This window comes from Carcharodon carcharias, chromosome 30, assembly GCF_017639515.1.
Source record: "Carcharodon carcharias isolate sCarCar2 chromosome 30, sCarCar2.pri, whole genome shotgun sequence".
In the NCBI taxonomy this organism is placed as follows: Eukaryota; Metazoa; Chordata; class Chondrichthyes; order Lamniformes; family Lamnidae; genus Carcharodon; species Carcharodon carcharias.
This window is the reverse complement of record NC_054496.1, coordinates 6,641,626-6,668,184: the sequence shown is the minus strand read 5'-3', so window position 1 is coordinate 6,668,184 and position 26,559 is coordinate 6,641,626. Positions and strand designations below refer to the sequence as shown.

The 26,559-nt window shown below is 42.5% G+C and overlaps 1 protein-coding gene across 1 annotated transcript in view; it reads right to left on the bottom strand.

Moving 5' to 3' along the window:
- LOC121271161 (voltage-dependent P/Q-type calcium channel subunit alpha-1A-like) overlaps positions 1-26,559 on the bottom strand; it is a 760,453-nt gene that overhangs the window by 14,633 nt on the left and 719,261 nt on the right. The window contains exons 47-49 of the mRNA XM_041176921.1: positions 11,994-12,029; positions 7,534-7,726; positions 3,443-3,678 (exon numbers count right to left, since the gene is read on the bottom strand). Of these exons, the coding sequence (XP_041032855.1) occupies positions 3,443-3,678; positions 7,534-7,726; positions 11,994-12,029 (465 nt within the window). The remainder of the gene's footprint in view (positions 1-3,442; positions 3,679-7,533; positions 7,727-11,993; positions 12,030-26,559) is intronic.

The window sequence follows — 26,559 nt, the reverse complement described above, 5'->3', positions numbered from 1 at the left end:
TGTAGATTGGTGTTGGATTGTGATTCCAGTAGGTTGAAGTTAGATCATGATTATTGTACATTGGGGTTGGATTGTGATTGCAGTACATTGGTATTGGATTGTGATTATTGTAGTTTGGGGTTGGATTGTCATTATTGTAGATTGTGGTTGGATTGTGATTACAGTAGATTGGGGTCAGATTGGGATTATTGTAGATGGGCGTTGGATTGTGATTACAGTATTTTGGGATTGGATTGTGATTAATGTAGATTGGGGTTTGATTGCGATTGCAGTAGATTACGTTGGATTGCGATTATTGTAGATTACATTGGATTGTGATTATTGTAGATTGGGGTTGGATTTTGATTACAGTAGATTGGGGTTGGATTGTGATTACAGTAGATTGGGGTCAGATTGGGATTATTCTGGATGGGCGTTGGATTGCGTTAACAGTATTTTGGGGTTGGATTGTGAGTATTGTAGATTGAATTTGGATTGTGATTATTGTAGATTGAGTTTGGATTGTGATTATTGTAGATGGGGGTTGGGACTGTGATTATTGTAGATGGGTGTTAGATTGTGATTACAGTATTTTGGGATTGGATTTTGATTATTGTAGGTGGGTGTTAAATTGTGATTACAGTATATTGGGATTGGATTGTAATTATTGTACATTGGGGTTGGATTGTGATTGCAGTACATTGGTATTGGATTGTGATTATTGTAGACTGGGGTTAGATCGTGATTATTGTAGATTGGGGTTGGATTGTGGTTACAGTAGATTGGGGTCAGATTGGGATTATTGTAGATGGCGTTGGATTGCGATTATAGTATTTTGGGATTGGATTTTGATTATTGTAGATGGGCGTTGGATTGTGATTACAATATTTTGGGATTGGATTGTGATTATTGAAGATTGGGACGGATTGTGATTTTTGTAGATTGGGGTTGGATTGTGATTATTGTAGATTGGGGTTGCATTGTGATAACTTAGATTGGGATTGGATTATGATTATTGCAGATTGGGGCTGGATTGTGATTATTGTAGCTTGGAGTTCGATTGGTAATATTGTAGTTTGGGGTTGGATTGTGATTATTGTAGATTGGGATTGGATTGTGATTACTCTAGATTGGGGTTGGATTATGATTACTGTAAAGTGGGATTGGATTGTGATTATTGCAGATTGGTGTTGGATTGTAATTATTGTGGATTGGGGTTGGATTCTGGTTGTTGTAGAATGGGGCTGGTTTGTGATTATTGTGCATTGGGGTTGAATTGTGATTATTGCAGATTGGGGTTGGATTAGTAATATTGTATATTGGGGTTGGATTGTGATTATTCTAAATTGCGGTTCGGATTGTGATTACAGTATTTTGGGATTCGATTGTGTTTATTGAAGATTGGAGTTGGTCTGTGGTTTTTGTAGATTGGGATTAGATTGTGATTATTGTAGATTGGGACTATATTGGAGTTGGGTTGTGATTATTGTAGATTTGGGTTTGATTGTGATTGCAGTAGATTGGAGTTGGATTGTGATCACAGTAGATTGTATTGGATTGCGATTATTGTAGATTGTGGTTAGATTGTGATTATTGCAGATTGTGGTTGGATTGTGAGCATTGTAGACAGGCGTTGGATTGTGATTACAGTGTATTGGGGTTGGATTGTAATTATTGTGCATTGGAAATGGATTGTTATTACTATAGTTTGGGGTTGGATTGTGATTACAGTAGATTGGGGTCAGATTGGGATTACAGTGGATTGGGGTCAGATTGGGATTATTGTAGATGGGCGTTGGATTGCGATTACAGTATTTTGGGGTTGGATTGTGATTATTGTAGATTGAGTTTGGATTGTGATTATTGTAGATGGGGGTTGGGATTATGATTATTGTAGATGGGGGTTGGATTGCAATTACAGTATTTTGGGATTGGATTTTGATTATTGTAGATGGGTGTTGAATTGTGATTACAGTATATTGGGATTGGATTGTAATTATTATAGATTGGTGTTGGATTGTGATTCTAGTAGGTTGCAGTTAGATCATGATTATTGTACATTGGGGTTGGATTGTGATTGCAGTACATTGTATTGGATTGTGATTATTGTAGATTGGGGTTGGATTGTCATTATTGTAGATTGTGGTTGGATTGTGATTACAGTAGATTGGGGTCAGATTTGGATTATTGTAGATGGGCGTTGGATTGTGATTACAGTATTTTGGGATTGGATTTTGATTATTGTAGATGGGCGTTGGATTGTGATTACAGTATTTTGGGATTGGATTGTGATTACTGAAGATTGGGATGGATTGTGATTATTGTAGATTGGGATTGGATTGTGATTACTCTAGATTGGGGTTGGATTATGATTACTGTAAAGTGGGATTGGATTGTGATTATTGCAGATTGGTGTTGGATTGTAATTATTGTAGATTGGGGTTGGATTCTGGTTCTTGTAGAATGGGGCTGGTTTGTGATTATTGTGCATTGGGGTTGAATTGTGATTATTGTAGATTGGGGTTGGATTAGTAATATTGTATATTGGGGTTGGATTGTGATTATTCTAAATTGCGGTTCGGATTGTGATTACAGTATTTTGGGATTGGATTGTGTTTATTGAAGATTGGAGTTGGTCTGTGGTTTTTGTAGATTGGGATTAGATTGTGATTATTGTAGATTGGGAGTATATTGGAGTTGGGTTGTGATTATTGTAGATTTGTGTTTGATTGTGATTGCAGTAGATTGGAGTTGGATTGTGATCACAGTAGATTGTATTGGATTGCGATTATTGTAGATTGTGATTATTGCAGATTGTGGTTGGATTGTGAGCATTGTAGACAGGCATTGGATTGTGATTACAGTGTATTGGGGTTGGATTGTAATTATTGTCGATTGGAAATGGATTGTTATTACTATACTTTGGGGTTGGATTGTGATTACACTAGATTGGTATTGGACTGTGATTATTTTAGATTGGTGTTGGATTTTGAAAGCGGTTGATTGGGGCCTGGCTGTGATTACAGTAAATTGGTGTTGTGTTGTGATTATAGTAGAGTAGGGCTGAGGTTTTGATTACAGTAGATTGGGTTGGGTTGTGATTACAGTAAATTGGTGTTGCATTGTGATTATAGTAGAGTAGGGCTGGGGTTTGATCACAGTAGATTGGGTTGGGTTGTGATTACAGTAAATTGGTGTTGCAATGTGATTATAGTAGAGTGGGGCTGGGGTTTTCATTACAGTAGATTGGGGCTGAGTTGTGATTGCAGTAGATTTGGTTGGCGTTTTTAATTATAGTAGGTGGGATTTAGATTGTTATTAGTGACGTCATTGGGAAGATGTTTATAACTTAAATTGTGCAGCTGGTTTCCCTACTTGCCCAGGTTGCTAAATTTCCATGATGGATATACGGATTGTCTATTGTTGCTTTTGTATCCAAGGTTTGTGAACCTTGCAGACCCACCTGTCTATGGGGGACACACTCGCGGCCAGCACTGGGAGATCGGGACCATCGCCTGTCCCTCGATCGAGGTCTGCTGTACTCATGCCGTTCCTGCGAGTAGCGCTCCTTGTCTGATGATGTGTGGTGATGGTGGTGATGATGATGTTTCCTATCCTTGGGTCTTCCTCGCTCACGATCCTTCTCCTTTGGAGGGAGGTCACCTGACTGTGTTGTGGTACTGAGGTCTGTTCCAAGCCCTATATCAATAAAAGCTGATCAGTTAGGCAAAGACAAAGAGATCGGAAAATGTTTAGAAAGAAGGGTTTGTAGTTTTACAGTACGTATCATTTCTCTCAGAAGTATTTCAAAATATTTACATCGAAGAAATTATTTTGAAGTTAGACAACTTCAAACAGACAAATGCCTGTTGGCATTTATTTTTTACACTGATTTCCTAATGAGCCTTTCCTCTGTCATTCATCGTCAAAAACTGTGGAAACCCAGGCCAGCTGCATAAATAAAAAGAAGTGACAGAATAATGGATATTGACATGCATCATTTGTTTCTGTGGTCAGATAGCACTCAACACTAGGTACAAAATTATGAAGGGCCTGGATAGAGTGGATGGGATCGGCCTATTTACATTAGCAGAGAGTTCAGTGACTAGGGAACATAGATTTAAAGTGATTGGTAGAAGGATTAGAGGGGAGGTGAGGAAATTTATTTTCATCCGGAGGGTTGCAGGGGTCTGGAACTCACTGGCTGAAAGGCTAGTAGACAGGAACCCTCAACTCTTTTAAAAGGTGTCTGGAACCTGAAGTGCCATAACCTGCAGGGTTAAGGACCAAATGCTACAAAGTGGGATTAGACCGGTGGCTTGTTTTTCAGCTGGTGCAGACATGATGGGCCACGTGGCCTCTTTCTGAGCCATAAACTTTCTATGATTCAATGTTGATTAAGTGCAAATTGTTGATATAAGCCATGGCATATATATGAAGAGCCCTGATACCATGTGCCATCTGGAATACCTGAGAATGTCAGGAAGATATAATAATTTTCATAATGTTATTAGAATTTATTGTAAAGTAGAGTAATGGTGTGGTCTGTGTCTGCGAGGGACTTAATTGAATTAAAGGCAGCTGGTCTGAAGGTTTTGATGTATCAGAAGATAAGCTAGGTTTGAAATGTTAAGTAGGTAAGCATGGGTGAAGTTTTAGAATGTGAGGTATAAAGGGAGCATTTGTATTTTTAAATAAACCAGACTAGCTTGAATTCAAAAGAGGGTATGAAATGTTTCAACTAGCCAGGAGAAGTTAAGAAACAGTGTGTTTATTTGTCCCAGAGATTACTAGTAAAATTGGTACTATGATAAATTTTTATTATCAGAGAGGTAAAGTCCAAAGGGGAAAATATGTATAAAGGAGAGAAGGCTATGTGTAAGGGAAAGAATTATAAAAGCTAACAAGTGTGAAAAACCACCAGCCTCTGTACCCAACCTGCTGTCTGCAAGAACTGAAGTTAAGAAAACTCACTTCAAATTCAGAGTTCAGGGTGTTGTGTTATTTTGCCTGGGTCTTTTAAAATCTGTGTGTTTTTACTGTTGTCTTAATGGAGGTATAACTGGGAGTTAGATTAACTAGGGGAGCTAGGAGTTATCATTGTAGCAATTTGTAAACCTACTACTGTGTTTAAAATCAGTTTATTTTTATTAATAAAGATTTAATTTAGTTCTGTAAAAAACCAATGAGACTTGGTGGTCTTATTACTACTGAATTCAAAGCTTGCATCTCGAAGTAAATACTAATTGCAAAAAGTTGTGGCAGCTGCTTCAAGTTTCTGGGATTGGAGCAGCTTGGCATTTACCATCTGCCTGCCATAACACCCAATCCAACACTGTGAAAGTTCTGCTCCTGACCAGCTTGATGTCTCCTTTCCAAAGGAAAAGTGATGAAACTGCAGATCTTTGCAAACATAAGAGTTTGTTTGATATTTATGTGTACTGCAAACTGCCTAATGTAGCAGGTGTCCCCAGATTGGCTTGGTTCCAATAGCATGGAAACTTAATGCAATGATATTAATCACTTCTAAGGCAAGAAGTTCAAGTTTCATATAGGACTCGTGAAAATGTAATTTGGGAAGTTGAGGTGGTGAAGACAGTTCTCTTTGGACATGACCATGTATGTGTGGAGGGGCTTATAAGGTTTTGATAAAACATCTCGGGTTTTGACCCCTCATGAACTTGTTTTCATCAGCTGTATCTTCCACCATTGTGAGAACCCCTTTTACCAGTTATTGAACAGAGATGGTCAATAATGTATTTAAGAGGAACGGAATAAGGAACTTCAAAATTTAGGAAACGTGGAAAGCTGGTTTGATTATATAAACTCAGCATTTTTAACTTGGTTATCAGTACCACTTCTCCCAAATTCCTTTTCTGAAACAACACACCAAATAGTCTCGATCCCATTCATGTGAACATGTGAACATATGAATTAGGAGGAGTAGGCCCCTCGGCCCCTTGAGCCAGCTCCGCCATTTAATAAGATCATGGCTGATCTGATTGTAATATCAACCCCACATTCCTGCCTGCCCCCAAAATTCTTTCACCCCCTTGTTAATCAAGAATCTATCTAGCTCTGCCTTAAAAATTTTCAAAGACTCTGCTTCCACTGCCTTTTGAGGAAGAGAGTTCCAAAGACTCACAATTCTCTGAGAGAAAAAAATTCTCCTCATCTCTATCCTAAATGAGCAAGCCCTTATTTTTGAACAGTGACCCCTAGTCCTAGATTCTCCCACAAGAGGAAAAATCCTCTCCACACCCACTCTGTCAAGACCCCTCAGGATTTTAAAGGTTTCAATCAAGTCACCTCTAACTCTTCCAAATTCCAGTGGATACATGCCTAACCTGTCTAACATTTCCTCATAAGACAATCCGCCCATTCCTGGTATTAGTCTAGTAAATCTTCTCTGAACTGCTTCTAATGTATTTATACCTTTCTTTAAATAAGAAGACCAGTACTCCAGATGCACAACTGAAGCATAACCTCCCTACTTCTGTAATCAATTCCCTTCACAATAAATGATACAATTCTATTAGCTTTCCTAATTACCTGCTGTACCTGCATACTAACCTTTTGTGATTCATGCACAAGGACACCCAGATCCCTCTGAATCTCAAAGCTCTACTCTATTTCAATGGCTTTTCCTGATAAATCACTCTCTGTCCATTACCCTCTGACTTGTTTGGATTCTTCATTTGCTCCTCACTTTTAAACAATGTTCCCTTGATTTGATCCTTTAGTCAATATGTATAATGGGTCTAAGTCAACCCTATCAGTCTAATTTTGATGTAACTTTCATTAGCCTATTTAAAATCTCATTTCTAACAAAGTTTTTCATATGAAAATATATATATTATGATATGGTGAAGCTTAGATGAATAAGCAAAGAATAAGTTTTATGGAATACACTGGTTCCTCAGATATTGGGACTGCTGCACTTTTCATATGAATGAAGATAAGCAACAAAGGATGTTCTGTGTCAAGCTGTATTCCCAGGATCTTCTGTGTTTTTTCCTCCCCAGATTTTTTTCCTGTTTTCCTTCCTTTCCCAAGAATTACTAGGGTAAGATTCCATGGCTGTAAGGTGTCAACCGGCTCCTCACCTGAACAGGCATTCTTTACAATGAATGTTAGAAGGCTTTCCAAACTCAATCTAAACCAAACTCCACACATGTGATTTTCCAGAAGGAGTCATTATGCAATGATCCGGAGTTGGATTTCTGACTGTATTTTTACCCTTCCTAGCTGAAGGAGATGGAGTTGTAACTTTAATATTGCCCTAGTTAACCACAGCTAACTCAGCACAGATCAAGGATGGAACCCAAGCCCTGCTTGGTCTGTATGGCTTAGCGCTACTCTAGACAATGCAGTCATCATCTGAGTCAAAGGAGCTACTCCTCCTGTATGTTTCTGGGGTGTGAAATTAATTCCAATTGGAATTGACACAGTGTATTAATAAGTCAAATGTTTGGGTTAGGTCCCTCAGGGAATATCTTTCTGTACTGTCCGAAAGTTTTGCTGTAGAGTTTCAGTAGATTGATAAAAGCTTACCTGTATCAGCATCTGTATATCGGCTCAGCGACCTTTCAGAAGTCCTGTGACCCCTCTCCCTGCGGCGATGGGGCCTTTGTGATTCCTCTGGGATGACTCGCTCTAGCGAATAGTCATCTAGACGCATGCCTTTGGAGCGCTGATGGCCCAGTGTGGATGCTGATCTCTTAATTGGACTCGTATCTTCAATAGTCTGTGACATAAAAGAAAATCTATATTACTTAAAAAAACACACTGAGGTAATTAAAAAGAAATTCATGAAGTTAGTGTGAAGCATGTGAAAAGCAACAGGATTACATTGAAATGCACAACACATGGAAGGGTAACATATTATTTATACATCAGCTGATCCCACCTTCACTAGACAAATACAGCAGGTTCCTCCACTACTAAAGAGAAGCCTGTCATGCTCTCAAATACCAACCCTTCTCCTGGGACAAAACATTAAACTTATCACATATCTTATACATACAATACATACATTTATTTATATATATATGCATATTTTATATTATAAAACTATATATCTTATTAAAAGTTTTAGCTCTGTGCATTGTTCTATCTACAAAACCTTACTTCCTGTCACCATGTTTTGACACAAAGGTGTGTCAGCTTTTTAAATTATAAATTCCTACTCCACATTTGTAAGGAGAACTGCCTGGCTAAACCAGTCACATGAGAATTACAACCTCCTTCCAGTGATCGCATTACAGTGCCTCCATTCAGTCCTCATCATAAACGTAGACACTGTCATTTGTCATGGAGAAATTAACAGGAAGTGTGACGAATATATAATATTGTTACATATATTGAAGATACGTTAACATACACATACAAAGCACTTCACTTCAGTGTTCAGACACAAACTATGCAACCTTGTATATATAGATACACTGCACATAGACTATCTGTAGATATAGATACAGTTTATGAACTTATTGCATGTAATATATATTCCATCTAGAAACAGCTGATATAATGCTATTACATATTCTACCTATGCATGCCGCTTGTTTTAGAGACAGGATACAAGATACCTATATGTACAGCATATAAAAAAGTTATAGATAAGTATGTGACAAATTTAACCTAACTCACCAAGTGGAAATTCCATGGTATCAGGTGGAAGGCTGGTCCACAGTCCACCTGATGTTGACTTCAATGGAATGCAAAATGGGGTGCAGTGTAAAACTAGCATTGCACCTGATCTGGTCAATTCCCTGGGTTAGGTTACAATAATGCCCAGAGTCTATACATATATTAAAAATCTTATATTTAGTACACACTTTCTGTAAATATCAGAATTACTTTGCAGAAAACAGGATTGTGTGGAAATGCATAACACTTGGCGAGGCGGTACATATTATTTATACATCAGTTGAACCCACCTTCACTAGACAAATACTGGTTCTATCTTTACTAAAGAATCCTGTCATGTTCTCAAATACCAGCCCCCCTCCCGGGACAAAACTTTAAACTTATAGCATATCTTACACTAACAATGTCATATATTTCTATTTCTATATATATATATATATATATATATATACACACACATATATGCATATTTTATATTATAAAACTATACATCATCAAAAGTTTTACATCTGTACATTGTCCTACCTACAAAATCACATTTTAATTTACCCTTTGATCTGTCATGAGCAGCCTCACAAAGTTAGTATCATCTAAACATACCTCATTTATCTTAGTTATAGATATATTATCTATTTGTGCATTATATATGCTAACCAAAATATATACTGTACATACACTGTTGACACACTACCTAAAAGTACAGTATATGTTGCTTATACATATATGAACATTACCTATGGACATGCTGTCTATACATAAGTTATCTTTGCATACTTTTAATATACTATATATAGATACGCAGGCTTTATGGACAATATATATGCTTCCACTGCCCAAAAGCAGGAGAGTTTTTGTGTTCCCACTATCCAATAGCAGGAGAGTTAGTGTGTTCCCACTGCTCAATAGGAGTGCTAGTGTGTTCACACTGCTCAACAGGAGTGTTGTTGTGTTCCCACTGCGCAATAGGAGTATTAGTGTGTTCCCACTATCCAATTGCCTGAGTGTTAATGTGTCCCCACTGCTCAATAGGAGTGTTAATGTGTTCCCGCTGCTCAATAAGAGTGTTATTGTGTTCCCACTGCCCAGTAGGAGTGTTAGTGTGTTTCCACTGCCCAGTAGGAGTGTTAGTATGTACCCACTGCTCAAAAGCAGGAATGTTTGCGGATCTCCTGAGCCCATTGCAGGACTGTTTTCCTCTCTCATTCTTACCTTTTCCTTTAAGGCAGTAACAAGACATGAACATTGTTATTGTTTAAAGAGCATCATGGCACTGTTAGCTGTTTAAAAAGCAACATGGTACCAAATCAACAATCCCTTTTGAGCTTAGTGGTAGACCGGTATAAATAGTGTAAGATATTTGCATCGCTTCTAAAACATATTGAGGAATAGGGAAAAAAGCTGTGTGGACAGGTGCCCCTAATTTACAATATCAAAAAATCCAATCTGTAATACCTGATGAAGGAGAAAATGCAATTAATGCTGGATTTGTATTTGACTTCTTGAACATTAAGCAGGAGATCAGACCCTGAGAAATTGAATTCTCTATCCACTTGTCATGTTCATTATCTCTATTAGATTACAGCTGATTGTATTCTGTATTGTATATGTGATTTTTCCTGGCGTAGCTAAAACCTGATTCTGAGATTGAACACACAAGGGGTCGATTTTCATCAGCCAGGGGTGGGGGATGTGAGAAGTAATTGAAACACTTAGCTGATGAGACCTTTTGATGGTCAGGTCACAGTTGCATTCAACTGGTGAGCTGCCAGCACATTCTGAGCACCAATAGGCAATTTGCTGTTTGGGTGGATGAGCAATCCAGTGGACCACTCATTGAGCATAGGCCTACAGCAGGGACTTAAAGGAGGGCTGGGCCAATGGAGGGGGGGGGGGGAATGATTAATATCAGGGCAGATATTTGCCTAAAAGGTGCCAAATTTTTTGTGCTCTCAGATTTGTTTCAATGATGCCTTTAAGGAACACTCTAACCGTTTCTAACTGTGTGCACTGGACAGGTCCAGAGCCAGCAGGCACTGCACTTAATGACACCGAAATGTAATTGGGATCTCAATGACATTATATGACCTCAATTTACATTAAATAATGAGGTTTTTGCCTGTTTCCAACACATTTTGATATCGGTCTATCACTACCATATAAATTGAACTTTGTTTCTTCCCTCCCCATATGACAAAGGTTTTTTTCTTACATCAAAGCTATTTGTCAAACAGTTAAAGACCACGCCACATGCTGGCGCTGCATTTTTAAGAGGTCCATCATGCGTTAACATTCTAGCAAGTTCTCAGGAACATGCAATTCTTCAGCTGGTTTCTCAGCTGCCTACAATCTCCTAAAACAAAATGAAGTCAAGCTTTAAAACACCTGATTGGATACAAAGCCCTTGGCATGCACGCTATCGAAAGGGCACGTTCAGTTGTCATCACATTAGATTTGTTTTTAAAAGAAATACACAATAGAACCCTAATAGTTCACTGGATAAGTACATTGTCTGGTGTGGTGTGAGCCATGAGATCAGGGAGGATCCAGATTCAATAAATGGACTGTATTAAGTTATCTCAGTCAGTGAGACTGGGACAATTAGCCACAGGTACACGGCACTGCCACAGAGTGGATGCAGTTTTGAACAATGTTCTGCTCATCTCCTGAGGTGAAGGGTGAGGTGCTGGTGGAACCTGTGCCTTGCAGCAGGAACTGATTGAAGGTGTGCTGGGGAAATTTGAGGGGATAGTCACAGCCAGGTGGGCAAGTCCTGGCATCACTCAGCTTATAAAGGGAACATGCAGCTGCTCCCTTTGCTGCAGAATATCAGACTTGATGGACAAAGGAAGAATGGTGAAAATACCAAAAAATATTAAAAGAAAACTCACAAGTTTCTCCTGCCTGAATACCTGTGACACCTGCCATCAACAAAATTAAAAATAACTTAAAATACTTTGTGTATTAATAGGCATGCAAATACTTAACACCATATTAGTTGAAAAGAATACCAATGGAGTAATTTCAAGAAATCAAGTTGTTTAATTAACATTGCAGATTAAAGGGCCATTCTCTTCATGAAGAAAATGCTTGGCAAACCTTTTGTTCTTCGGGGAAGAGCAGTCTGATTTGTATGTCACAATTATACATTTCAAAGTAATTTACATCATTTTGTTTTATTTTTGCATACAATTACTTGGGGGAAAAACATGATCACTTTTCCTCCTACTTAGATATTGTCCCTTTAACAACTGAACAGGCCCTTTAAGGGAGACACCAGCAAGTTCCACATTTGGCAAAATGAAACTTAGAGACAGACAAGAGTAATCGAAACATAAGAGAAGAGACTAAGACAGGGTACATACACTGAGGTTATTTCCACGGTTCCGCACTTTTCTCCTCTGCTAACAGCGACAAGAGAGGGTGCACACCGAGAAGGATAGAAAAAAACACGACAAACAAGGGATTGGGGAAGCAGAGACACAACAGAGGTGACAGGAAATGGTAGCAAGAACACCCCACATCAAAAAGAAAAGGGAGACATGAGAAACACAGAGAAATAAGGCAGCAGCAAGAATGTCCAGGGTGTGGAAAGACACAGACAATGAAGTTTTGTCAAAATAACAGAGTTGGAGTTTTAAAAACAAAACATGAAAAAAGAGAAGGGGAAGAAGGAAAAGAGCACAAAGATATAACAGTTATATACAATAAGCAGGTAGAAAGAACAGAATAGAAAACATCTGGCTGTTTATATTCATTAAAGAGAAGTGGTTAGGCCAGGCCAACAGGATTTTTTCAAGATGAAAGAATGATTAGTTTTTGGGGAAGGATTATAACATTATTTGAGAATTTGCGTTCCATTAAAACAAATCATTTTTTGGGAACAGAAAAGATCATCTCAGTCGATTTATGGCTGGTCCCACATTTCAAATTATCCCATACACAATTTCAGCTGCTCCCTATTCCTTTTCTCTGCCAAATCTCTTTAATTCCTTCTTTCCACACCATTGGCTTCTAACAGCTCCTCAGCAAACAGTTTGTTCCACTTGGGAAATAAACTGTGGGGTTGTTAGGACTGTACCCATGAACCTGCATATGGAGTTAGCTCACAGATCAGCCATGATCTCATTGAATGGCACAGAACAGACTCAGGGGACTAAATGGCCTCCTCCTGTTCCTAAAATAGAATTTTTGCCTAATTTGCTCAGTGGAAATTGGGGTGCGTTCAGGTCAGACACCCAGTTCACACTTTTTAGGATAATACTCTTCACTGGCATCATTCCCTCCTTGCCGAATGTGTTACGTTAAAATTGGAACTTGAATGTCAGAATTAGGTACGGAACAAATAGGATGTAACATTACATTCATTCATTCTCTGTGTCACCTTAAAATTACTTCTCCTTTTCCACTTGTCTTTTGTGGATTTTCTGAGTGAAAATGATAATAAAGTACCAACTAGTGCTAAAGTTTGGATATTGGTATGGAGTCACACACATTAAAAAACTGGTTTGAAATTTCCCCAAACTAGTTTCAGTTACAGCTGGTACAGAAGACTCTTATCCTGTCATTTGTGTTACTTGTACTTAACTTACAGTTCAGAGGTTAAGGAAACTTATAGCAGTGAATAATGAGAAACCCTGATTGATGTTTTCCTCCCTAACCTAGGGATTCTGAGGGTAATTGAAATGTTTCCCCAGTGCTAACAGTGAGTCTAGTAATGATATAGAGCAGGGATTGATTCGTGCCTTCTTGGTCTATGTGGCTTAGTGGCAGACTAGGTGGTTTATTTACAACCAAAGCTCCAATATAATTTATTCAACTTCCTCTGTCTATGTATTTACAGTCCATTTTCTGATCAAGTAGCTGGGAAGTAAATCTGCTTCCAGTCTTTGCGAGCCTTGTTCTTGAACAGGCAGGTGGGTAGGAGATGTAGAACTGTGCAACAGTGACAAATCCTTTTCTCTTTCCTTCATTGTGACATATTGTAAAGGGTAAGATTTTCATTATGTCTGGTATTGTGCATTTCCTATATACCCATGAGCCTACATATATATAGGTCACAGTCTATGAACAGTAATGGTTGACTACATCTGGCATTTGACCCTGAGCTGAGCTTGGAACTCCAAATCCCCTCCATCACCAGGACCACTGTAAGATACCCTATTCTTGTATAGATATAAAGGTGGGATTAGGATTTTGTTTTAATTTTGTATGATTAAGATTTATGCTTTCTTTTTAAATTGTTGATGAATTGTGGATTTGTACTGTAGCTAGAAATAGTGAAATGGTTAAATTGCTAATTCCCAGGATGCGGTAGGGTTTGAGATATCAGCACACCATTTCGTGGACTCGGCTGTGGAGATGTAGTTTGTGTGATTTGTGTCTGTTGATGAAAGCCTTGTCAACACAATTTACAAAGATAAGCTCCAGATGGTTGACATCTGGTGTTTTGATAGGAATCTCATTTCTGGGGAGTCTAGTTCTCAGAGCAAAAATCATCAAGGGCAGAATGCGTGGTTAGAGACCTACAAAAACTTTAAGCTCTCCTTCATAATTGGTAAAGAGAACCAAGAGGAAAAACTGAACAATTGCATTTATCTCTCTATATGACTACTGCTTAAAGAAATTGAGCATATCAAAGACTTGGTCAAACACAATAAAAAGTTTAAGTTGAAAAATTATAATTAGTACCAGATTCTTACACCACCTACTTCTAGCTCCATAACATTGCCTGTCTTCACCTCCATCTCATTCACTTACAGCTGAACCTAATCAACCCCCAGACAACCATTCCAAAGCTCCCTGGTCAGTTTCCCATCCTTCACTGCCATAAATTTCAGTTCATCCAAAACCCTGCTGCACATTTACTATTCCACACCATCCTTGGCTCATTGATCACCTCTGTTCTTGCTACCCTACACTGGGCCTTGATACCATAACACTCCAAATTTAAAATGCTCATCCTCATATTTAAATCCTTTCATGTCCCCACCCCTCCCTATCTCTATAAGTCCCACACTGCCATACAACTCCCCTGAAATTTTGCTCTTCTGATTTTGATCTCTCAAGCACTCCTGCTCCCTGCACCCCAAACTGGTTGCCAGGTCTTCCTTCAGCCACCTAATGCCACATGTTGGAACTCCCTTCATAAACCTCTCCAATCTTCCTCCTTTTTTAGGACACTCCTTAAAACTGATCTCTTTGACCAAGCTTTTGTTCACCTCTCCTAATAACTCCTTTATTGGTTCTTATGTCAGATTGCACTGTGGAGAGCATGGATAAGATATTCCCTAACATTGTATCCAGCACAGATAATTTATTTACAATGTCAGGAAGATATAATAATTCTCATGATGTTATTGGAATTTATTGTAAAATAGTGAAATCTGTGTCAAAAGTGTGTTTGAGAGACTTAATTGGGTTAAAGGCAACTGGTCTGAAGGCTTTGATACAAACATGGTAAACATGGGAGAAGTTTAGGAATATAGGTGTTACGGGAACATTTGCATTTTTAAATAAACCAGACTAGATTGTTTTCAAAAGAAGGAGTGAAATGTGCCAACTAGCCAGGTGAAGTTTATAAACAGTGTGTTTATTTTTCCCAAAGAAACTTGGCATTATAAAAGTTTTTATTATCAGAAAGATAAAGTTCATATACATAGTTGAACAATGAGAATTTTCATTCAAAGGGGAAATATGTATAAAGGAGTGAAGGCTATGTATAAGGGTAGGCATTTTAAGATCGAACAAGTGTGAAAAGCCTTCAGCATCTATGCCTCAAGATGCTGTCTTCAAAGAACTGAAGTTAAGAAAACTCACTTTGAATTCGACTGGTTCAGGGTATCATGTTTCTTTGCCTGGGTCCTTTAAAATCTATGTGTTTCACTGTTGCCTTAACAAAAGTGTAACTGGGAGTTAGATTAAGTAGGGGATTTAGAAGTTATCATAGTAGTAATTTGTAGATCTATGTAGGTGCTTAAAAGTCATTTTCTTGTTAGTAAATGTTTAATCTAGTTTTGTAAAAACCTATAAGACTTGGTGGTCTTATTACTACTGAATTCAAGGCCCGCATCTCGAAATTTATACAAATTGCAAAACAAGTTGTGGCAGTTATTTCAAGTTTCTCTTTGGGATTTGAACAACTCAGCATTTACCATCGGCTGTGCCATATCAACAAGCAAAGGTAAAAGGTGTAATGGTCTCCTGAAGAGATGTGGAAGTGAAAGAATCTGTTCCTCCATTTACATTTATTCTGATAATTTACACAGTCAACTTAATGGGAATGTGAACTATACTGTCAAATAATCTGTGAGGTAGTTTGTACTTGCGTCTGATCTACAATAGCATTTTAGTAATGTGAGTTTGGCAGTAAAACATACCCAAGCCAGAGTTTCCAAATATTTAAAACAAAAACAAAAACAGAATTACCTGGAAAAACTCAGCAGCTCTGGCAGCATCGGTGGAGAAGAAAAGAGTTGACGTTTCAAGTCCTCATGACCCTTCGACAGAATTTGAGTTCGAGTCCAAGAAAGAGTTGAAATATAAGCTGGTTTAAGGTGTGTGTGTGGGGGGCGGAGAGAGAGAGAGAGAGAGAGAGAGGTGGAGTGGGGGTGAGGTTGTAGGGACAAACAAGCAGTGATAGAAGCAGATCATCAAAAGATGTCAACAACAATAAAACAAAAGAACACATAGGTGTTAAAGTTAAAGTTGATATTATCTAAACAAATGTGCTAATTAAGGATGGATGGTAGGGCACTCAAGGTATAGCTCTAGTGGGGGTGGGGAGAGCATAAAAGATGTAAAAAAAAAAAATTAAAAAATAAATAAATAAATAAATAAATATTTTTTTTTTCCTTTTTCTCTTTTTATAATGGAAATAGGTGGGAAAAGGAAAATCTATATAATTTACTGGAAAAAAAAGAAAAGGAAGGGGGAAACAGAAAGGGGGTGGGGTGGGGGAGGGAGCTCACGACCTCAAGTTGTTGAATTCAATATTCAGTCCGGATGGCTGTAAAGTGACTAGTCGGAAGATGAGGTGTTGTTCCTCCAGTTTGAGTTGGGCTTCACTGGAACAATGCAGCAAGCCAAGGACAGACATGTGGGCAAGAGAGCAGGGTGGAGTGTTAAAATGGCAAGCGACAGGGAGGTTTGGGTCATTCTTGCGGACAGACCGCAGGTGTTCTGCAAAGCGGTCGCCCAGTTTACGTTTGGTCTCTCCAATGTAGAGGAGACCACATTGGGAGCAACGAATGCAGTAGACTAAGTTGGGAGAAATGCAAGTGAAATGCTGCTTCACTTGAAAGGAGTGTTTGGGTCCTTGGACGGTGAGGAGAGAGGAAGTGAAGGGGCAGGTATTGCATCCTTTGCGTGGGCATGGGATGGTGCCATAGGAGGGGGTTGAGGAGTAGGGGGTGATGGAGGAGTGGACCAGGGTGTCCCGGAGGGAGCGATCCCTACGGAATGCCGATAGCGGGGGTGAAGGGAAGATGTGTTTGGTGGTGGCATCATGCTGGATCTCTGACACTTCCCTTCCCTTCCTTGACCTCTCTGTCTCAATTTCTGGTGATAGACTGTCCACCAATATCCATTACAAACCCACCGACTCCCACAGCTATCTCGACTACAGCTCCTCACACCCCGCTTCCTGTAAGGACTCCATCCCATTCTCTCAGTTCCTTCGCCTCCGTCGCATCTGTTCTGATGATGCTACCTTCAAAAACAGTTCCTCTGACATGTCCTCCTTCTTCCTTAACCGAGGTTTTCCACCCACGGTCGTTGACAGGGCCCTCAACCGTGTCCGGCCCATCTCCCGCGCATCCGCCCTCACGCCTTCTCCTCCCTCCCAGTAACATGATAGGGTCCCCCTTGTCCTCACTTATCACCCCACCAGCCTCCGCATTCAAAGGATCATCCTCCGCCATTTCCGCCAACTCCAGCATGATGCCACCACCAAACACATCTTCCCTTCACCCCCCCTATCGGCATTCCGTAGGAATCGCTCCCTCCGGGACACCCTGGTCCACTGCTCCATCACCCCCTACTCCTCAACCCCCTCCTATGGCACCACACCATGCCCACGCAAAAGATGCATTACCTGCCCCTTCACTTCCTCTCTCCTCACCGTCCAAGGACCCAAACACTCCTTTCAAGTGAAGCAGCATTTCACTTGCATTTCCCCCAACTTAGTCTACTGCATTCGTTGCTCCCAATGTGGTCTCCTCTACATTGGAGAGACCAAACGTAAACTGGGCGACCGCTTTGCAGAACACCTGCGGTCTGTCCACAAGAATGACCCAAACCTCCCTGTCGCTTGCCATTTTAACACTCCACCCTGCTCTCTTGCCCACGTCTGTCCTTGGCTTGCTGCATTGTTCCAGTGAAGCCCAACGCAAACTGGAGGAACAACACCTCATCTTCCGACTAGGCACTTTACAGCCATCCAGACTGAATATTGAATTCAACAACTTTAGGTCGTGAGCTCCCTCCCCCATCCCCACCCCCTTTCTGTTTCCCCCTTCCTTTTCTTATTTTTCCAATAAATTATATAGATTTTCCTTTTCCCACCTATTTCCATTATAAAAAGAAAAAATATATATTTATTTATTTATTTTACATCTTTTATGCTCTCCCCACCCCCACTAGAGCTATACCTTGAGTGCCCTACCATCCATTCTTAATTAGCACATTCGTTTAGATAATATCACCAACTTTAACTTTAACACCTATGTGTTCTTTTGTTTTATTGTTGTTGACATCTTTTGATGATCTGCTTCTATCATTGCTTGTTTGTCCCTACAACCACACCCCCACTCCACCTCTCTCTCTCTCTCTCTCTCCGCCCCCCACACACACACCTTAAACCAGCTTATATTTCAACTCTTTCTTGGACTCGAACTCAAGTTCTGTCGAAGGGTCATGAGGACTCGAAACGTCAACTATCTTCTTCTCCGCCGATGCTGCCAGACCTGCTGAGTTTTTCCAGGTAATTCTGTTTTGGATTTCCAGCATCCGCAGTTTTTTTGTTTTTATCTCTGTGTTTAATTGACTGCCACTGCTCTTCAAGAAATGCCTACCTCCTTGAAGAAGTTCTGTTCCTCTCTGCGACAAGATTTCCGTATCTCTCTTTTGCCCTGCTCACCTTCCTTGCTTTCCATTTCCCTCCTGGTGTTTGACAAGGTGTTTACTAAAACCCGCTTTCACAGCCACATCTCCTTTCTCAGTGACTGTCTCCATCTCCGACTTACCCCACGTGGATTTCAACTGAAATTCCACCCCTCATGTTTCGAACCCACCCAGGATTACAGGTATCTCCAGGACATAAAACGTTTCTCGGACTGCTGTTCCCGTCACATTCTGAAATCCACACTCAGTGCCATGCGCCGCCATATGAACACACTCGACCTCTCCCTCCAGCAGCACCGCAGTACCCTTTTTCAAAGCTGCGCGTGCCCCCAGTTTCATTTTATCCTTCGGCTCATCCGACGCCTCAACAAGAAACTTTTTCTCTTTCTCTCAAGTGCTAAGGAATGCAAGCTCCAACAACTCATCGACACCAACACCCATCTAGTACCCTCCACCCCTGCCTGTCCCTCCGTCCCCACCCTTTCTTCCAATCCCAACCCCAGCCGTGTATTCACTATACCTCCTGACCTTCCCCTCTCCGATGCTGAACGTTCAGTGCTCAGCAAAGGACTTAGTTTCATACCCTTACGCCCTCACCTCAATGAATTTCGGGCTCGGCATGATGCTGAACTCTTCTTCCGCCGTCTTCGTCTCCGGGCTCACTTCTTTGGGCAGGAGTCCTCTCCCAGTTCAACGGATCCTTTTACCCATCTCCAATATTCTCCCTCCACCTGGACCCCTCCCTCTGGATTCTTACCTTCTCTTGATCTTTTCATTGAGAACTGTCGGCGCGACATTAGTCGTCTCAATTTCTCTGCTCCTCTCACCCATTCTAACCTGTCTCTCTCTGAACTTACTGCACTCCATTCTCTCAGGTCCAACCCTGACATTGTCATCAAACCCGCTGACAAGGGTGGTGCTGTTGTTGTCTGGCGCACTGACCTCTACCACGCGGAGGCTGAGCGTCAACTCGCAGACACTTCCTCCTCCCTCTCCCTGGACCATGACCCCACCACTGAACATCAAGCCATTGTTTCCAGGACTGTCACTGACCTCATCTCCTCTGGGGATCTCCCTCCCACAGCTTCCAACCTGATAGTCGCCCAACCTCGGACTGCCCGCTTCTATCTCCTACCCAAAATCCACAAACAGAACTGCCCCGGTAGACCGATCGTCTCAGCTTGCTCCTGCCCCACAGAACTCATTTCTCGTTATCTTGACTCCCTTCTCTCTCCCCTTGTCCAGTCCCTTCCCACCTACATCCGTGATTCCTCTGACACCTTACGTCACATCAACAATTTCCAGTTCCCTGGCCCCAACCGCTTCCTCTTCACCATGGACGTCCAATCCCTCTACACCTCCATCCCCCACCAGGATGGTCTGAGGGCCCTTAGCTTCTTCCTCAAACAGAGGCCCGAACAATCCACATCCAGCACTACTCTCCTCCGTCTGGCTGAACTTGTTCTCACGCTGAACAATTTCTCCTTCAACTCCTCTCACTTCCTCCAAATAAAAGGTGTGGCTATGGGTACCCGCATGGGCCCCAGCTATGCCTGTCTCTTTATGGGGTATGTGGAACATTCCTTGTTCCAGTCCTACTCCGGCCCCCTTCCACAACTCTTTCCCCCGGTACATCGATGATTACTTCGGTGCCACTTCATGCTCTCGTCGGGACTTGAGAAAAATTTATTAATTTTGCTTCCAATCTCCACCCCTTCATCATTTTCACGTGGTCCATCTCTGACATTTCCCTTCCCTTCCTTGACCTCTCTGTCTCAATCTCTGGTGATAGACTGTCCACCAATATCCATTACAAACCCACCGACTCCCACAGCTATCTCGGACTACAGCTCCTCACACCCCGCTTCCTGTAAGGACTCCATCCCATTCTCTCAGTTCCTTCAGCTCCGTCGCATCTGTTCCGATGACGCTACCTTCAAAAACAGTTCCTCTGACATGTCCTCCTTCTTCCTTAACCGAGGTTTTCCACCCACGGTCGTTGACAGGGCCCTCAACCGTTTCCTGCCCATCTCCCTTGCATCCGCCCTCACGCCTTCTCCTCCCTCCCAGAAACATGATAGGGTCCCCCTTGTCCTCACTTATCACCCCACCAGCCTCCGCATTCAAAGGATCATCCTCCACCATTTCCGCCAACTCCAGCATGATGCCACCACCAAACACATCTTCCCTTCAGCCCCCCTATCGGCATTCCGTAGGGATCGCTCCCTCCGGGACACCCTGGTCCACTCCTCCATCACCCCCTACTCCTCAACCCCCTCCTATGGCACCACCCCATGCCCATGCAAAAGATGCAATACCTGCCCCTTCACTTCCTCTCTCCTCACCGTCCAAGGACCCAAACACTCCTTTCAAGTGAAGCAGCATTTCACTTGCATTTCCCCTAACTTAGTCTACTGCATTCGTTGCTCCCAATGTGGTCTCCTCTACATTGGAGAGACCAAACGTAAACTGGGCGACCGCTTTGCAGAACACCTGCGGTCTGTCCGCAAGAATGACCCAAACCTCCCTGTCGCTTGCCATTTTAACACTCCACCCTGCTCTCTTGCCCACATGTCTGTCCTTGGCTTGCTGCATTGTTCCAGTGAAGCCCAACGCAAACTGGAGGAACAACACCTCATCTTCCGACTAGGCACTTTACAGCCATCCGGACTGAATATTGAATTCAACAACTTTAGGTCGTGAGCTCCCTCCCCCACCCCACCCCCTTTCTGTTTCCCCCTTCCTTTTCTTATTTTTCCAATAAATTATATAGATTTTCCTTTTCCCACCTATTTCCATTATAAAAAGAGAAAAAGAAAAAAAAAAATTAATTAATTTATTTTTTTTTTTTTTTTTTTTTTTACATCTTTTATGCTCTCCCCACCCCCACTAGAGCTATACCTTGAGTGCCCTACCATCCATTCTTAATTGGCACATTCGTTTAGATAATATCACCAACTTTAACACCTATGTGTTCTTTTGTTTTATTGTTGTTGACATCTTTTGATGATCTGCTTCTATCATTGCTTGTTTGTCCCTACAACCACACCCCCACTCCACCTCTCTCTCTCTCTCTCTCTCCGCCCCCCACACACACACCTTAAACCAGCTTATATTTCAACTCTTTCTTGGACTCGAACTCAAGTGCTGTCGAAGGGTCATGAGGACTCGAAATGTCAACTCTTTTCTTCTCCGCCGATGCTGCCAGACCTGCTGAGTTTTTCCAGGTAATTCTGTTTTTGTTTTTGTTTTGGATTTCCAGCATCCACAGTTTTTTTGTTTTTGTTTTTATTTCCAAATATTTACCTGAGTGATAGCTTTGAAATAACCAAGCTTGAAATAAGCAAGAAGTCTGGTTGGACTGGCCTATTTAATTTACTAAATGTACGTAACGCGCAAATTAGAATCCACATTGAGAAGCGCACATTAAAAACTCAAAAATTAAATTAGTGCTAAACACAGTGTAGAGTGCATGAGCACACATTAGTCTGTTAAAGAAACTGCAGTATCACTGACGCCATAATCCAAAAAATAAGTTGTTCCAGAAACACACACATTTATCATGGTTTTTCATTTAGTTTTCAATGCAATCATTACATTATAATATTTTTCACTATTTAACGTGGTACAATAGGCACTGAGATGGCAAGAATGTTTGTTTCTTGGGTATGGGTATGTAATGGCATGGTCTAATCTGTGCTATGATGAGATACTTCATGTCGATAAATGTCACTGCATCATGAAGATGACACTGGGTGACTTGTTCAAGATGTTATTATGGTGTACCCTATGTGTGACCATACACTGAACACAGGACACGGAATGTACATAGAACCTTAGAACTGTACACAGGACCATGGAACTCTACATGGACCAAGAAACTGTGTACAGAACTATATGGAACCTATACTGAGTCATGCAACTTTACCTCAACAAGAGCCACTGCCTTCAGCAGAGGAGGAAATAAATGGTCAGGCTGAAGGGAGTTGAGGGGTATGAAAAGTCCAAAATATGTTAGCAGAAATGTTTCACTTTTACTCCAAGGAGTTTAGAAACATTGATTGGCTGGTGTAAAGCAATAGAGAGTGGTATCCTTTTCTTTCATGAATACAAATAAGGGTGGACACGGATTTCATAATTCACAGTAAAACATATACTCTGGGAAAAATAACACCCATAAAGAGCATTCCAATTAAGGGAAATAACAGATGTGAAGATCAAACAAATTGTTGAACAGTAATGAGTGGATGTGTAGAGTAGACTAGGTTCACCAGGGTTTGTTTGAAGTTGCACTTAACATCCAGGCAATGACACATTTATCGTTGAATTTTATTCAAGAATTAAGCAGGTTCCTTATATATATAGCTAATAGGCAGCAGGATGTCAGGTCATCTCTGAAGAAGAGTCAAAGGCTGCCAATGATGGCACACAGAAGGATGTCCGAGAGCACTCTCAGAGAGGCTAGGCAGGAGGGCAGGTCGGCGGGGCTGTGTGCCCTGAGATTTTCAGATGAGTGCCTCACTGCCCTCCTCGAGGAGGTGGCAGCACGGCGCAACATCATAGCGCCAAGGGATGGGAGGAGGAGGCCCCCCATCCCCCCCACGTGACAAAACGTGCCTGGGAGGAGGAGGCAGAAGCAGTCAGCTTCCATGATATGGTGTAACGCACCTGGGTGCAGTGCGCCGCAGGCAGTTCAATGACTTCTTGCGATTGGGAAGGGTGAGTGCCATGTTGGCATGGGTCACCTAGCACAGCGGTTAGGTTGGACCACCCTGGCCACCACCCCCCAGCTCAGAATTTTGTTATTGCATTCATTTATTCATTCAAGGCATGTGGCCTTCGCTGGGTGGGCCAGCATTTATTGCCCATGCCTAGTTGCTCCTGAGAGGGTGGTGGTGAGCTGCCTTCTGTAACCCCTGTATGCGGTTTATATGCATCCACAGTACTGTTTTGAGGGTGAGCTCCAGGATCTGGACCTAGGTATAGTGCTGGAATGCCAAAACATTTCAAAGTCAGGATGTGGACTGACTTGTAGGGGGGCTTCCAGGTGGCGGGGTAGCCATCCATCTGTTGCCCTTGTCCTTCTAGGTGGTAGTGCTCCTTGGTTTAGAAGGTCTTGCAGTGTGAGTGGCAAATGTGATGGAGGCAGCATCTGGGCAAGGGGTTCATCCCTGGCTGCTTGGAGTGAGTGTATGGCAGCTCCAGGGTCACGAACTAGATGAGCCCTGCGATGTTTCACTCAGGTGGGGGTGGCAAGGCTGCAATGACAATCCAGGTAAAGGGTGCACTAATCAATACTCCTCCCTCCTTTCAGGAGAGGACCACACGCAATAATGCGGAACGGATGCAGACTGGCAGAGGGTAGGCCCACCTACTCATACCCACCAGATATGAGTAGGAGGCTCTCGAGCTGGAGAGGGGCCATGCTCCCAGGTCTACCGGCAGCGGTGAGGTTGGGGTGACAGTGAGAGGTAGGAGTGCTGTGTACTGAGGTCACAATATCCGTCATTGCAAACATTCCACCATTGACTGTATATTGACTTCAACATCCAACATGGGTTTCTTAATGATAACGGAAGAAGGAGCACATCCTCATCCGGGTGCCAGGCATGCACATTAACAGTGTTACAACTTTAACTAATCAAATGTTCTTGTTCTTCCTTTCAGCCTCATTGGAACATGCCCGGACTCAAGTGGCAGAGGGACTGCCACTGACCCGAGAGCCCTGAAGATATACACGCATCAGCGTCACACCATCTCAGCCAGGCAGACACCAGCACAGATACCAGCACCTTGATGGAGATAAGATCGTCGGTTAGTGTCCTGGGGCACAGATGGTGACTTCACACTTGCTTGACATGCAGGCAGAGACAGAGAGTGCCGGCAGTCGGAGAACTGCTGTGGACCAGAAACATGCTCAGTCGGTGGCTGATGATGTGCCACTGGAGTCATCCCTGAGGCAGCAGATGCTGGAAGTCCAGCAGGGTTTGCAGGAGGATCTGGTGGAGATATATGAGGCAATGCGTACCATTGTCTCTGTGATGGCGGAGCATCAGCAATGGACTGACCCTCATGGCCGAGCGCAATCCTTCCTCCATGGAATCCTCCTTTCTCATGGAAAGGCTCCTCCAGGAGAACAATCAGGGTTTCCTGGGGATGCGCTCGGGCCTGCAAGCCCTCACGGCAGCATTGAACTCAGCTGGTCAGTGTCAGTGTGGGAGATGGATTGGGCACCAGTATCCCAGCTAGGTGCCCATCCATCAATGGTGAGCAGGGAGGTCCGAAGCGACCTCACATTGGCGCACGAGCTGCCTGTCATCTCTGCAGGCTCCTCTCAGGGCAGTCCGGATGAGGGCAGCAGCTTCTCCGCTTCTCTGCCAGTGACTGTGCTATCCAATGAGACTAGGGCGACTGGGGAGATGCCAGCCGTGCCACTGGTCGCTCCCTCCCAGTTGGGGCCAGCATAGGCTCCATGGGCCAGAGGATGCCCGCCAAGATCATCAAGGCCAACAGGACAGCAGAATGAGCAAGCTGTTTCCAATGCCAGTGCCAGCGAGGGCACTTCACAGTCAATTCAGGTGCAGGTGGAGACAGAGAGTACCCATCGTGCCGGCAGTCAGAAGACTGTTGGGGACTAGGAACATGCTCAGTCGGTGGCTGATGATGTGCCTCTGGAGCAGTCCCTGAGGCAACAGATGCTGGAAGTCCAGCAGGGTCCGCAGGAGGATCTCTACCACGGCCCTTGTGGAGGCTTGGTTCCTAATGTAGCACTGCTCGGCCTCTGTTCTTAGATGGTCAAGGGGTGTCATGAGAGCACCTAGACGTAGCACCCGCAAGAGTAAGCATAAATCATCTTAGGCACAACACATTTAAGTTGCTTCTCATTCAGTGTGCAGCTCAACACTTTTAAATGTACTTTCCTTTCTGTTTTGTAATGTGTGTGTGCAATTGTTAAATGTTTTAGTTCTCAACAAGCCTCTGGGTGCTTCATTACATCTGCTGGTGAATGGGAACCCATGATGTTATGAGTGACTTGTTTGCCATTGAGCTTTACTGACAAGGCACACAGTTAATGTTCCTAATCAGGCAAATATTGCTCTCAGGTATCGAGTAGAGAGCCTCAGCCCTGCAATGTACTGGAGGTCCATTTGTGGTGGGCTAGCTGAGGGATCGTTGGATCAAAGCCTCCTGGGTGTCCCTGCCTCCCTGGAGGTTTCCCAGGTCAGCGTCTATCCCCTCAGCTTTCTCCTGAGCGTGCTCGTCCTCGGACTCACTACTGGGCTCATCATCTTTGGCAGCCAGGGCATCTGCATCTACATCATCTTCTTCCAATGCGTCCCCCCTTTCCAGCACCAGATTGTGGAGAGCACAGCATGCAACCACTATCAGTGACACACAATCTAGGGGGTATTGCAGTGCACCCCCTGAATAATGGTCCAGGCATTGGAAGCGCAGCTTGAGAAGACTGATGGTTCTCTCTACCATGGCCCTTGTGGAGACATGACTCCTATTGTACCACTGCTTGGCCTCTGTTCTTGAATGGTGAAAGGGTGTCATGAGCCACCTTTTGAGTGGATAGCCCTTGTCACCCAGCAGCCATCCATCCAGCCGGGCTGGAGCACTGAAGAGCCTCGGCACCCAGGAGTGTCTCAGGATGTAAGCGTCATGGGAGTTGCCTGGGTACCTTGCACAGACTTGCAGAATCTGCATCCTATGGTCACACACTGTTTGCACATTTATGGGGTGGAAACCCTTCCTGTTGATGAAGGCACCCAGATCACCCACTGGCACCTTAATGGCCACATGTGT